General features: G+C 49.2%; 1 protein-coding gene across 2 annotated transcripts; it reads left to right on the forward strand.

The window, feature by feature from the left end:
• Positions 1-420: 420 nt before the first annotated feature.
• Positions 421-12,949, forward strand: CCDC42 (coiled-coil domain containing 42). Of its 2 annotated transcripts, XM_040243381.1 has the most exons (7): positions 421-503; positions 733-838; positions 1,113-1,217; positions 1,832-2,029; positions 7,093-7,314; positions 7,577-7,735; positions 12,659-12,949. In XM_040243381.1, the coding sequence occupies exons 1-7, from the start codon at positions 421-423 to the stop codon at positions 12,734-12,736; spliced, it is 951 nt and encodes a 316-aa protein (XP_040099315.1). In that variant the 3' UTR covers positions 12,737-12,949. The 2 variants fall into 2 exon arrangements, with proteins under 2 accessions (XP_040099315.1, XP_040099316.1); XM_040243382.1 differs by lacking the exon at positions 7,093-7,314 and having other exon boundaries at positions 12,659-12,940.
• Positions 12,950-13,929: the final 980 nt, after the last annotated feature.

Raw genomic sequence — 13,929 nt, forward strand, 5'->3', positions numbered from 1 at the left:
CACCCTCATCAGCCATGGATGCCTAGCCCTTGCGTCTCGGCCCTGAACACCAGCATCAAATCAGGCCTAACTTCTTCCCAGAGCTCCTGGGGGAGTAAATGCAGGGTCAGAGAGTCAGACCCCAGCAAGTGGGGTCAGTGGGGACAGGGGTCAGAGGGCAAAGCCTGAGTTCTGCCTGTGGTTCACAGAACCCGGAGACCTGTTGCTAGGTAACCAGGTCTCCCAGCCCCTTCCCAGCACATCCTGAACTGCACATCAGCAGCCTCCAGCCATCTTCCCTGAGTCTCTCAGACACCCGCCCTCTGTGGGATCCTCAAGAGCAGGAGGAGGGGAGAAGCAAGCCCAGTCATCACCCCTGAGCTGCACTACCCCCGTTTCACTGCGAAGACTCGGCCGCTGGGCCACTAGCTCACCACCGCCATGAGTCTGGGCATCATGGAGGAGGAGGACCTGGCCGAGTACTTCCGGCTGCAGTATGGGGAACGGCTGCTGCAGCTGCTACAGTGAGTGTCGGAGGGCCCACCCGTCCCCCAGCACCCCAAACCACACAGGCACCCATCACACCCATTCCCTGGCCGCAGCACAGCCCTCTCTCCCTCTCAGCACACCAGCCCTTTCGCTCAGATGAGTGCTTTCCCTCCCCACGGGTGCCTGTCTCCACGGGTTCCTCCCAGCCCCTGCCTGCCCCTGGGGCTCAGCGTCTGCCGTCCTTCTTGCCTGTGTCTTGGGTAGGAAGTTCCCCAGTATTGAGGACCAGTCGGACTCTCCATCCGTCCGGCTACTGGAGAAGAAGAAGGAGGCCAAGATTATGCACCATGCCATGGAGCAGAAGAAGGAGGTGGGCAGCTCAGGGTGAGGGCTGAGGACAGCCCTCCATTTTGTGGGCGGTGGTGGCTAGAGTCAGGCAACCTGGTGATGGTCCAGTGTTTCCTCTGCAGAGCACAGGAGAGATCTGAGTCTCAGGGTACCAGAGTCCTGGGATGTTCTGCTCTGACCAGACATGGGGTGGGAACTGGGCACCTGGGACAGGGCTCTGGGACAGGGGATGCTGGAGCCTTCCTCGGTTCCCACTCAGGGGTCCTCCCACCCTCTTTGCTGCCCCCCACCCCTAGACGTTTCAGCGCAGAATGGAATCCCTGAACCTGCGCTGGGAGGAACTGGGCATCAAGGAGGCCCAGCTGAAAGCCCACATACAGAAGTTTGAGCAGTTCATCCAGGTACCAAGGGGCGTGGCCTGCTGCAGCCTGGGTACCGCACTCTGCAGTTGTCCCTCCTCCCCCAACCCCCCCACCTCCCACCTTCTCCTGGATTCTGTTGACTCCTCACCCTGGGTGGGAAGTCTTCCGGGTGCTCACCAATGCCTGGAGCTTCCCCCTTTGTGACCCCCTCCTCTTGCCCTGTTTGTCATTTTCTGCTTGTCAGTCTCCGCTCCTCTAGGTTGCTATTTCCCATTTCCTTGCCTATTATTGGTATGGACAGTTTATCCAGTGACTGAGCGAATGGGGAATGACGAATGAATGAACATGTCACACTCAGGGCCAGATGCCTGGGGTTACAGAGGTGATTCGTGCCCCCAGCTCACCCTACCCCTCCAGGCACTGGAGCTGAAGAATCAGGCACTGGAGTCCACTCTGAGACAATCACAGAAATCCCCTCAACCAGCCTCACATAACCCTGAGACATGCTTCTCCTTACACCTCGCCCCCACTCTGGCAGCCCAGCCACCCCTGTCCATTCTAAGGGTGGACAGAAGCTTCATGGGGGCCTCACCAGCCTGGGCCCCAGGGAGGGCAGGGCCCATGCCTGACTGGCACCACCTCCCCGCGCCCAGGAGAACGACCAGAAACGGATCCGGGCCCTAAAGAAGGCCAACAAAGAGCGAGAACTAAAGAGGCAGCGCATGCGCGAGCTGGTCAAGGCCAAGCAGGAGATGGCGGTCCTGCGACTGGAGCACCAGCGGCTGAGCGCCAAGCTGCAGGAGTACTCCATCTTCAACAAGTACCTGGAGAAGGTGGTGGAGAACTCCGAGGTGTGTGGAGGGCTGGGGGGCGGGCTTCTGCAGCCCTACGCCTCGTCCCCAGGGGCCTGGGCTGAGGACATCTCTGCTCTGGGGAGAGGTCTCCAGCCGAGGAGGGCAGCTGGCAGAGGGCCCTGGTGAGACTGGACTCATTTCTCAAGGGTGGGGGCCTGGTTGTGCATCTCTGTGTGCATGACGTCTGTGGGCCTGCCTCCATATGGGTCACAGGTTCGAGGTTTTGTTTAGAAGCACCAGCAACCAGCTCTGCCTGCCTCTGTCTGATGTGGTCCACATTCTCCCTGCTTCCCCTCCTTTCTGGTGTTTTTGGTTCACGTTGAGAGTACATGGGGAGAGGGAGGGAAAGAGACTGGAACTCACCAGCCTCGTGCAGAGCTGGGCACTTAGCATATGCTGGGCCCTGGGCTGCGTGCTGCAAATGGAACCTTGCTCAGTCTGCTCACTAGGCCCCAGAGAAAAGCCATCATCTCACCCTGTTATGAGGAGGAATTGGAGGCTCAGAGAAGTTACGTAACCTGCTCAGGGATGCACAGCTTGTAGGTGGCAGAGCCTTTGTTTCTAACTCTGTAGGCCACTGACCATGGCTTTTTTGTCAAGGTGCCTTGTTGCCAGAGCTAAGGGAACTGCCCAGCTCTCTGCCCACCCACGCTTCCTGCGGCATTTGACACTGTTGATGCTCCTTTCTGAAATATTCCTGTGCCCTTTCCTATGGGGCGCCTCCCTCTTCTTCCTACCTTCTGGTCCTTCCTTCTCAGGCTCTTCTTCCTTAAGTTCCTTGGGTCTTTGTCCCAGACCCTCCACTTTTCTCCCTGAGCAATTCCTTGGGCCTCTGATAGATGTCACCCATGTCGACAGCCATCCACCTGTGTCCCCCACGGCCACGTGTGACAGCAGCAGGGCCCCTCACCAGGATGGAACGAGGTATGAGGTGTGCCTTCTGGGGTGTGAGTCCGAGTCCATGTCCTCTGGGGGGTTCAAGGATACAAAGCACACACAGCTTTTTTTAAAAGTCCTGGAAATTTCCATATAGAACCACTAACCTAGTTTATTTATGCGTGAGCCCCAACTCTGTGTTATTTCCTGCATTCTAAGGTACGAGAAATTGTTCATTTAACAGTTGGTTTTTCTGGGGGTCAGGGGGAGTGAGGGAAGACTACTACATTAAAGCAGTAGATAGATTACAAGACATGACTCAGATTTAGAGCTGGTAAACTGTGTCTTAGGACCAAGGAGACTGGTCTGGATCTTGCTGGCCCATATCGCTCTCCTAAGCTCAGGCCCCTACATCTAATTCAGAGTCCATAACTGCTTCTTGGCATCCCCAGGCCAGCCCTGCTGCTGGTGGGTCTGTTGCTGCTGAATGGCATGACCACCCACCCACAGCCTCACCAGAACCCAGACCTCACCCTTGACTCCTCCTCCCTCAATCCCTGCAGCCATCAATCAGCAGATCTGGTCCATTCTCCTAAGTATTTCTGGAATCCAGCCCCTACCCCTACCTCATTCAGACCACCAGATGTACTTCTTAGGAGTTCAGCTCTGTGTTATTCCTGTCCAGCATTCTGCAGCCAGTGTAATCAAAATCTTTCTTTTTCTTTCTTTCTTATTTCTTTCAAAATATTTAAAGCATACTGAAAAGTATACAACATATATAAAAAACACCCAAGTATTCACCACAGCTCTATCAAATTGGAATTATTTTCTCCTATTTGTTCCCCCATCTTCGTTTTTTGTTTTTTTTGGCTACACCATACAGGTTGCAGGATCTTAGCTCCCCAAACAGGGATCAGACCCAGGCCCCCGCAGTGAAAGCACCAAGTCCTAACCACTGGACCACCAGGGAATTCCCATCAAGCTTGTTATTATTTTTGGCAACAGAATACATTATCCATAAGCTATGAATAGTATGTACATGTCCTTTCATAGCTTCTTTTTTCCAATCAATGATTTTTTTAAAAAAAATTTGTACCATGGGAAATTTCAAACATACAAAAGTAAAGAAAATAGTCTACTGAATGCCCATTCAGTTCAGTTCAGTTCAGTTCAGTCGCTCAGTTGTGTCCAACTCTTTGCAACCCCATGAATCACAGCACGAAGGCCTCCCTGTCCATCACCAACTCCCGGGGTTCACTCAGACTCACGTGCATCGAGTCAGTGATACCATCCAGCCATCATCCTCTGTCGTCCCCTTCTCCTCCTGCCCCCAATCCCTCCCAGCATCAGGGTCTTTTCCAATGAGTCAGCTCTTTGCATGAGGTGGCCAAAGTATTGGAGTTTCAGCTTCAGCATCAGTCCTTCCAATGAACACCCAGGACCGATCTCCTCATCACCTAATTGCAACAATTATCAACTTACTGTCAGATCCCCATCTCTGCTATTTTGAAGCAGATGATATTTTTTTAACCCATAAGTGTTTCAGTATATCACTCTAGAGCTCTTTGTAACATATCCACAATACCCATATCAGTGTGTCTGTGCTTGCTCAGTTGCTTAGTTGTGTCCAACTCTGCAATCCCATGAACCCGTATCCAGCTGACGTCAAAATTTCCTGATATTGTAAAAATACTTTTTGTACAGCTGGTTTGTTCCAATCAGGGTCCAAACAATATCCCCACCCTCGGTTTGGTTGGTGTGTTTATCAGGTGTTCTAGACATCATTATTATGCTGATCAAAAGAAGCCAGACATACTGTATGATCCCACTGAAATTTTTCAGTTCAGTTGTTCAGTCGTGTCCGACTCTTCGCGGCCCCACAGACCACAGCATACCAGGCCTCCCTGTCCATCACCAACTCCCGGAGTTTACTCAAACTCATCTCCATTGAGTCGGTGATTGATATGTGTAAAAACAGGTAAAATGAATCTTTGAGGATAGAAATCACAATTCTGGTTTTCTTGGTAGTGGTGGGGGCAGATACTGACCGAAAGGGGGCCAAAGACCCTTCTAGGGTGCTCAGAATGTTCTGAGCTCCCTTCTTCAGTTATTAACTAGAATACTATGAATACCATCAAGAAAAGGACTTTATAGAGACTTCCCTTGGCAGCCCAGTGGTTAAGATGCTGCGCTTCTATTGAAGGGGGCACAGGGAATCCCTGGTTAGGGAATTAAGATCCCACATGCTGTGCCGCATGGCCAAAATGGAGGAAGAAGAAGGATTTCAGAAAGAGAATCTTCCCTTCATCAACTATTTGGTGACTATATTGGCCATAAAGCAAAAGCTTGTTAAATGCTTGACTCTGAGTCTTCAGAATAATGAGTTGGTTCTCCAGCATCCTCCACAAGTGCCCTGTAATGTTGTTAGTATTATTGCAAACTCATGGGTTTTTAACATATTTGATATGTTTCAGTCCTTTGCACTTATTCTTACTGATGTTCAAAGGGTCCCATCATTGGATAATGAGAGCCTCTTCAAATTGGTATCCAAGTGCTTTTGAAATTGGTGTTAAGTTTAGGAGAGGTACTCCTGGTTGCTCTGATGTAGCCCACTTTTTAAATTATTTTTAATTGAAGGATAAATGTTTTACAATATTGGTTTGATTTCTGCCATACATCAATGTGAATTAACTATAGGTGTACATGTGGCCCCTCCCTTTTACCTCCCTCCTACCTTCCTAGCCAATTCTTTTTAACTGTTATATATTGTTGCACCTCTTAGAAATGCAGACTGGAAGTTATCTCTCTGCTCACTCCTCCAATGGGTGCAATCCACACTCCTCGGTGTTTACTGAGCATTTTTTTTTAACTTCTCCAGGGTGATCTCTCTCCCCCGATCTTGAACTTGAGCCAGTCCTACTAAACTCTCTTGCTTATCCTGAATATGCCACACACACCTCATCAGCTTTATCCAGGCTGTTCTGTCTACCTGTACGGCCTCCTCGCCTGCCTTTGCCCAGCCATCTTCTCTTCATACCTCTGGTCTCATTTTTTAACCATCCTTTCCCTGAAGAAGCCTCTTCTGGCAGTCCCTATCTCTTCTAATACTGAGTTAAGTGGCTCTTGCCCACAGAGGAAGTGTTTGGGGGAAAGGAGAGTTCCTGGAACACCAGTCTATTGCTGGAAATGTCATGAGATGGAGAGAGCTCTCAGGGAGTGTCCCCTGGGTGGCTGGAAGGCACGTGTTGATAAATCCCCCAGACATGAGTTGGCATCCTGAAGCTGGTGCTCACAGCGCCTTGAAGAGAGGGAAGGTCGCAGGGCTTTTGTTCTGCTTAGTTAGGGTCAGAGCCGCGTTGTGTATGTTGGGGGGAGGGTGGCTGAACCTGGCCGGCCCCCGCTCCTCTGGTACCCACCCTCTCCAGCCCCCACCGGAGGGAGGCCTCAGCCATTGCTGAACAAATACGAGACCACCATGTGGAAGATACTACCTAACACTCTCCCGCGGCCCCATCCCCCAGTCACCGATAAGGCTTATCACTCTGTGTCGTAACTATTTACTTGTCTGTGTGTCCTACTGCGCCACCGCATGTGGTAAGGCTTCCTAAAAGCAGTGTCTGGCTGTATTATCTCCTGCTCTGTCCCTAGCGTTTAGCACACTTCCTGGCTACTAAGTGGTTAGTGGTGCATTCTTGCTGAATAGGCTCATGATTGCCATTCGAGACAGCGCAAAGTCTACCTCGCCCCGCCCAGCAATGCTCAACCTTAGAATCATACGGGGACCCTTCAGACCGGTTTATTCATCCGGGTCTCTGAGGGTGGAGCCTGGCACGTGGCCTCGTTGAAGCTCCCAGGTGATTCCAATAAAGTGCAGCCAAGCTAGAGAGCCTGCCAGGCGAGGTGCACGTGCTCCCGACAGGACACCGGGGGCCACGGCCCACACCACGTGACCCACGGCCCGTACCAACTCGGGGCGGGGGGGTGCGCAGCGGAGACTCCGAGGGCTTTACAGCCTCTGGCCCTTGACTTAGCCCAGGGCCTCCCTGCCAGGCAGAGGCGCAGAGGGTGGGAGCTGGAGCCGCAGAGTGGGGTCGGCCCCCCCCCCAGGCGGAGGTGCGCTGACCTGAGCCACCCACCCCCCACCCCCCACTACCCCTCCCGCGCACCCCCCGGCCCTCGTGCAGTTTGAGGAGATCCACGAGGTGATCGCGCGCTACAAGACACTGGTGAGCATGCACCACGACCTCATGCAGTCGGCACAGGAGGGCCAGGAGAAGATTGAGCGTGCCAAGGCGCGGCTGGCACGCTACAAAGAGGAAAAGGACGACGAGATCCTGCAGCACAACAACGAGCTGGCGCGTCTGCAGATGCGCTTCGACCGTGCACGCAGCGATGTCATCATCTGGGTGAGTGCCGGGCAGGCGGGGGGCACACAGACAGACACACAGAGACACAGACACGCACACACAGGCGGGCGCGTAAGGGATACACACACACACACCTCAGCACCCACAGGGAAGGGACACACACAACAGCACACACACCTCTCAGCATTCACGGGTAAGGGACACACCAGGACACACACACAAACACGGGTAAGGGACGCACACAGCAACACATACACACCCACCCTTAGCGCTCACACCCCGCCCTCATTCCCCTCCCCAGGAATCTCGCTGGGCGCACATTCAGAACACCGCTGCCAAGAAGACCCTCTTGCTTGGCACCATTAAGATGGCAACGCTGAACCTCTTCCAGATCGTGAGCAAACAGCTGAAGGAGGTGACCTTCGTGTCCCTGGAGGACACTCACAAACAGCTGGACATGGTACGAGGAGCCCAAGTGCCTGGCAGGCAGGCTGGAAGTAGCCATGATGGTTCTCCGTGAGTTGAGGGGAGGCGTGAAGGCTAAAGAGCAGTGGTTCTCAAGTTTTCAGAATCGCCTGGGGACTCGAGCTTGTTGCTGGACCCAGCCCCACAGTGTTGGACTTGGGAGATCTGAGATGAGAAACCATGAATTTTCATTTTCCGCAAGTTTCCGGGTGATAGTGCTGGCCTGGGTTCCACACTTAGGGAACCACTGCATTAGTGCTAAGGTTCTGTTGGCCCCATCAACAGGTCAGTAGAGGAACCCATTACTGAATTCATTAGCTGCTGCACAACAGTCTTACAAAGTTCTCGTGAGATGCTGAAGGCCTGTGACTGGGGCCCATCCTTGGGGAAAAGAGAACATCTATCTGCAGGGGCGGGAATCAGCAAGGGGCTGACAGTATCAGTCTTGTTAGTACCATTCTGAGATTTTTCTCTTTGAAGTAATTGAAAGGAAACTGAAAAGGAATTAACGTTCTCACTGTGTATGATACAAAGCTGTCTGATGCCATGTCTGTGTGCCCCCTGGAATAATCTCACTTCTGACCAAAGGAAAGCCGCATCCCTTAACTTGAGAAACCCGGCACCATGCTTCTTGTGACATGCGGAGAACCATGACTAATTATTTATCCTTTTGGCATATCCTTTTAGCCTTTAGTTCTGCCGTGAAACAGTGGAAAGTAGGCTCCTAAAGGCTGGAATTTCTGTTTGCTTTGTTTTCTGTTGTATCCCCAGCCTCTAGAACTATGCCAGGCAGATAGTAGGCACTCAATAAGTACTCAGTGAATGAATATGAAACACAAGCCAATGAAAGCAATTAACTAAGAAGTGCTTGGTCTGTTTGTTTTGTTTGTTTGTTTTTAAAGAGAAAAGATGGGAATTCCCTGGGGGTCCAGTTGTTAGGAATCTGCACTTCCACTGCAGGGGACCCATGTTCTGTCCCTGAACAGGGAACTAAGATCCTGCAAGCCTCACAGCACAGCTGGAAAAAAAAAAAAAAAAAACAACCAGCAACCTGAAATTCATGAAATGTAAAGAATTTCACCCACTAACCAGCAGAATTTCCTTAAACCAACAATCAGCCTGCATCATAAGGCATGTTAGAACTGAATTATTCATATTCACAGTCCAAAGACTGTAAAGGGAGTTTGTAAGAAAGTTTGTTGTGAAACAGCAATCCTCAAGCTTTTTTTGGTAGCAGGTTACCTTTACACTCATAAAATTTGTTGAAGACCCCCAAAGAGCTTTTGTTTATATGGGTTATATCAGTTGATATTTACCTTATGAGAAACTCAAGCAGAAAAACTAAAACTATTTAATTCATTTAAAATGACAGTAAGAAACATGTTAACACAAATAGCATATTTAAGAAATAGATTTATTTATTCATTTATTTATGGCTGCCTTGCGTCTTAGTTGCGGCTCGTGAAATCTTTCATCTTGGCGTGAGGGCTGCAGAGTGCCTGGGCTCTGTAGTTCAGGCACGTAGGTTTAGTTGCCCCACTTTGCATGAGGGATCTTCGTTCCCTGATCAGGGGTCAAATTCATGTCCCCTGCACTGGAACGTGGATTCTTAACCACTGGACCACCAGGAAAGTCCCATAAATAGCATTTTTAATGAAAAATACATTTTCAAAAAGTATTTTGTGGGATGGGTGGCATTTCGACACTTTGCAAATCCCTAAAATGCTGCTTCCTGGAGGACAGGTATTCTCACACCTGCTTCTGTATCCAGTCTGTCACGATAGCCTCTGTGATGGGAACATCCCACTTGGGTAAAAGTCCACGTAGACTCACCGGAGAAAAGACAAGTAGCAGAAGTAACAAAAGACAGGTAACACCTTAGCGTTACTGTAGAAAGAGTTTTGGCCTTGCAGGCCCCTCTTCCCTGCTGTAGGGTCTCAGGACTCGAGGTGTCCTCAGGCCCCTCCCCTTTAGCTGTTGTAAAGAGAGATGGGGCAGGAGGTGGTGATCTCCAGCCCATGGCCCCTGCCCAAGCACCCCCTGTTCGGACAGTAGCTTACAGTCCATCCACTCCACATTCTGAGCTTTCAGACTCCCTTGAACATTTGTTGTCCTCCCCTCAACCCCCCGCCCCGGGCATGCTGCATGGCCTTTGGGATCTTAATTTTGCAACCAAGGATCGAACCTGGGATCAAACCTGGGCCCCAGGCTGTGAAAGCACCGAGTCCTAAGCTCTGGACCACCAGGGAATTCTGTTCTCAACCTTGACTTGCCTCCACAGGAATTCCTCATATGCCCAAATGTTATTTTTAAATATCCCACTTGATTTCTGTAGGATATGAGCCTACTGACACATATACGTGATTAAGTCGCCTGAAAAATGGAAAACAAAGACCTAGGAAAATATTGTAATAAGTTGAAACTTTATATAAGGTAAATATATAAATAGTATTATAAATCATACATGTTACATTTATAGTAAATATAAGTTAAAATCTAAGGTCAAGGCCAGAGAGAGATGTATGGACTCTTGGTTCTTGGATTATAAAGGACAGCAGTTCGACAGGAACAGAAGTTGGCTCTGAGATGCCTCGTAACCAGAGGAAAAGCAACACACCGTTCTTGAACCAAAATAAGAAAGCATAAGGTTTCCTCAGAGAGAGAGATCCTTTCTCAGCACCTAACCTCTAGCTGAAAATTTTCACAGAGGCTCCAGAGACACTCAGTGAATTATGTTCTCAGTAGCATCCCTACAATGGATGCACGTGTGGGCTTCAGAAGGGAGTCACTCATCTAGAACTGGGAGCAAGGTATCACTCAGGGAAAGTGATTCTGCAAAAGGCCAAGACAGTTTGTATTCCACTCACTGTCTGCACAAGGTCCAGCATTATTATCTCTGAATAAAATCCAAACTGTGCTTGGCAAATCCTAGAATCCCAAGGTGATTTTCCTCCAGAAAAATAAATGGACTCTCTGGACTAAAAAGGGGCTTCCTCGGTGGCGCTAGTGGTAAAGAACCCGCCTGCCAAGGGTTCGATCCTTGGGTCAGTAAGATTCCCCTGGAGGAGGGAGGGCATGGCAACCCACTCAGGTATTCTTGCCTGGAGAATCCCATGGACAGAGGAGCCTAATGGGTTACAGTCCATGGGTTCGCAGAGGGTCAGATACAACTGAAGCAACTTGGCACAGCACAGGATGTGGACGAAAAAAATTTAGAAAACAAATGAAGTTTGCTGGTTTTAAAATGCAGAACTTCACAGTGCCTTTGCTGTGCCTCTGTCCTGAGACTCCAAGCTGATCAGGTTTCTACAATTTGCTTGCCCACAGAATCCGTTTTGGGGATGTGATGACTTACTATAAGAACATAGTTTGGGAAATACTGCATTTGGCATCTCTGTAACTTCTGGAAAGTTACTCTAATTCTTTGTTTCCTCTTTTGCAAAATAGGAATTATGTTGGTAATCGTAATAGTGTTAGCAACTAGCAGGTTGTTGAGAGTTTTGGACAGTCTTTGTAGCCCTGTCTTTTGGAACACTCTTGAAAAGGAGAAACTGTCGGACTGAGATCTAAGAGGCCATCCAGGCCAAACTTTTCTCCCTCTTTCCTTTTTAAAGATAAAGAAATCGAGTCCCAGAATGATGAAGTGATTTTCTCAGAGTTGTGTCAGGACCCCAAGTCATCTTTTTTGTTTTTTAAATTGAAGTGTGATTGATTTCTAGTGTTATAATAGTTTCAGGTGTACAGCAAAGTGACTGTTGTGTATGTGTGTGTATATATGAATGGATAAATACATATAGCCATATTCTTTTTTCAAATTCTTTTCAATTATAATAATTTAAGATATTGAATATAGTTCCCTGAGCTATGTATCAATAGTAAGTCCTTGTTGTTTCTCTGTTTAATACATGGTAGTGTGCATCAGTTAATCCATACTCCCTATCCCTCCCCCCTTCCCCTTTGGTAACCATAAGTTGGTTTTATATGTCTGTGAGTCTGTTTCTGTTTTGTAAAGAAGTTCATTTGTACTATTTTTAGATTCCACATGTAAGTGATAATCATATATGTCTTTGACTTACTTCACTTAGTATGATGATTTCTAGGTCCATCCATGTTGCTACAAATGGAATTATTTCATTCTTTTTTATGGCTGAGTAATATTTCAGTGTGTGTGTATATCCATATATATATATACATATACCGTATTTTCTTTATCTATTCATCTATTGATGCAGAACCACAGGTCTTCTAACTTATGAGGCTGTGCTCTTTCCACTGTATCATACTGATTGCATGTTCCTCTTTTAATATTGTTTTTTAATTTTTATTGATTTATTTATTTTTAATTAGAGGATAATTGCTTTACAATGTTGTGTTGGTTTCTGCCATATATCACCATAAATCAGCCATAGGTATAAACATGTCCCTCCCTCTTGAACCTCCCTCCTATCTCCATAATTGCATGTTCTTTGCAACTAAAGTTAGTGAATAGAATTGAAATTTCCCTTGATGACTCAGGATTAACATAATGAACCTCTGTTCTGGGTTTCAAGTAAATTAACCTGCTTGAAGGCTGTTAACTAGTGGAGAGGCGTCTGCCCGACCCTGGCTGACTCCTTTCTGCTGACGCTTCTATCCCCAGAGTCCTCTCTGAGCCTCCCCCTGTCTCCCTGTGAGCCGGTCAGCCTGAACTTCATCCTCTCGCTGCGTCTGCCTCTAGGGATTCCCACCTCCATCCCTCTTCATTACCTCTAGTCTGCTAAGCCTGATTCTCCACGTCAACTAGAATAATATCAAATGAGGGAAAGTGACCTCAGTCACAGGAAATGGTGACTCCTTACAAGCAGGCTATGCCCAGATGTTTCTGGATGGGTGGCCTGTCACCAGCTTGGGATTGACTGCAGTCCTTTGGCCTCGCTAGATCCAGCAGTTTATCCAGGACCTGTCAGACATCTGGGCAGAGGTGAAGAAGAAGGAGCTACAGCAAATCCGGGTTTGAAGAGCAGCCGTGGTTCCAGAACCTTCAAAGATGGAGAAGGGAGGGAGGAAGTTGCTGGTGACCTTGCCATCCAGTCAGCCCAGTCCAGCTCCCTGGAACATACCCCCCACCCACCTTCATGCCTTTCTGCTGGTGAAATCCCTGTTTTTCACATCAGGCCTCAGCCCATCCCATCCCTGAAGACATTAAATGTTATAAGAATTTTGTTCCTAAGTTCTCTCTCTTTTTGGTGGTTTATTCATGGGGAGGAAGGTACACTGAGGGAGGAACCCCCCAAAGCACTCCCTCTGCAAGCTGGTCAGTTAGGCTGCTCAGGTTTGATGTCTCCTAGGCTTTGCTATTTATGCAGGAAGGGTCCACATAGCAACATACAGAGGAGTGAGGACATAGGCCCCTTCTCCTCTGCTACCTCAATTTTTTTTCTTAAGTTGGTGTTTCCAGTTGGAGTACTGAAACTCACTAAAAACCTGAAGGCAGCTTTCCGGGTCAGAGCAGCAAAGGGATAAGTTAGGAACTCTTTCTTCCCTGACCTCAGAAGGAAGCCCTGCCCTCCCCCTGTCCCCACTGGACCCCAAGACCTGCAGTATGGTATCAGCCATGCTAATGTAGGAGTAGCAGGCAGGCCTCCAGGTGATGACATCTTAGCATCTTAGGCTGGAAGGATGGCTTCAAACCAGCAAAACTGAACTGGGTGGAGGTGAATGGGAAGCCTTGTGGCATGTGCGCTCAGTCGTGTCTGACTCTTTGCGACCCCATGGACTGCAGCCCACCAGACTCTTCTGGCTGTGGGTTTCTCCAGGCAAGAATGCTGGAGCGGGTTGCTATGCCCTCCTCCAGGGGATTTTCCTGACCCAGGGATCGAACCACATCTGCATTGTAGGCAGATTCTTTGCTCACTGAGCCACCTGGGAAGCCCGTGAACCCTTGTTCAGTTCAGTTCAGTTGCTCAGTCGTGTCCGACTCTTTGCAACCCCATGAATCTCAGCACGCCAGGCCTCCCTGTCCATCACCAACTCCCGGAGTTCACTCAGACTCACGTCCATCGAGTCCGTGATGCCATCCAGCCATCTCATCCTCGGTCGTCCCCTTCTCCTCCTGCCCCCAATCCCTCCCAGCCTCAGCGTCTTTCCCAATGAGTCAACTCTTCGCATGAGGTGGCCAAAGTACTGGAGTTTCAGCTTAAGCATCATTCC

Source organism: Oryx dammah, unplaced genomic scaffold, assembly GCF_014754425.2.
Source record: "Oryx dammah isolate SB20612 unplaced genomic scaffold, SCBI_Odam_1.1 HiC_scaffold_8, whole genome shotgun sequence".
NCBI lineage: Eukaryota > Metazoa > Chordata > Mammalia > Artiodactyla > Bovidae > Oryx > Oryx dammah.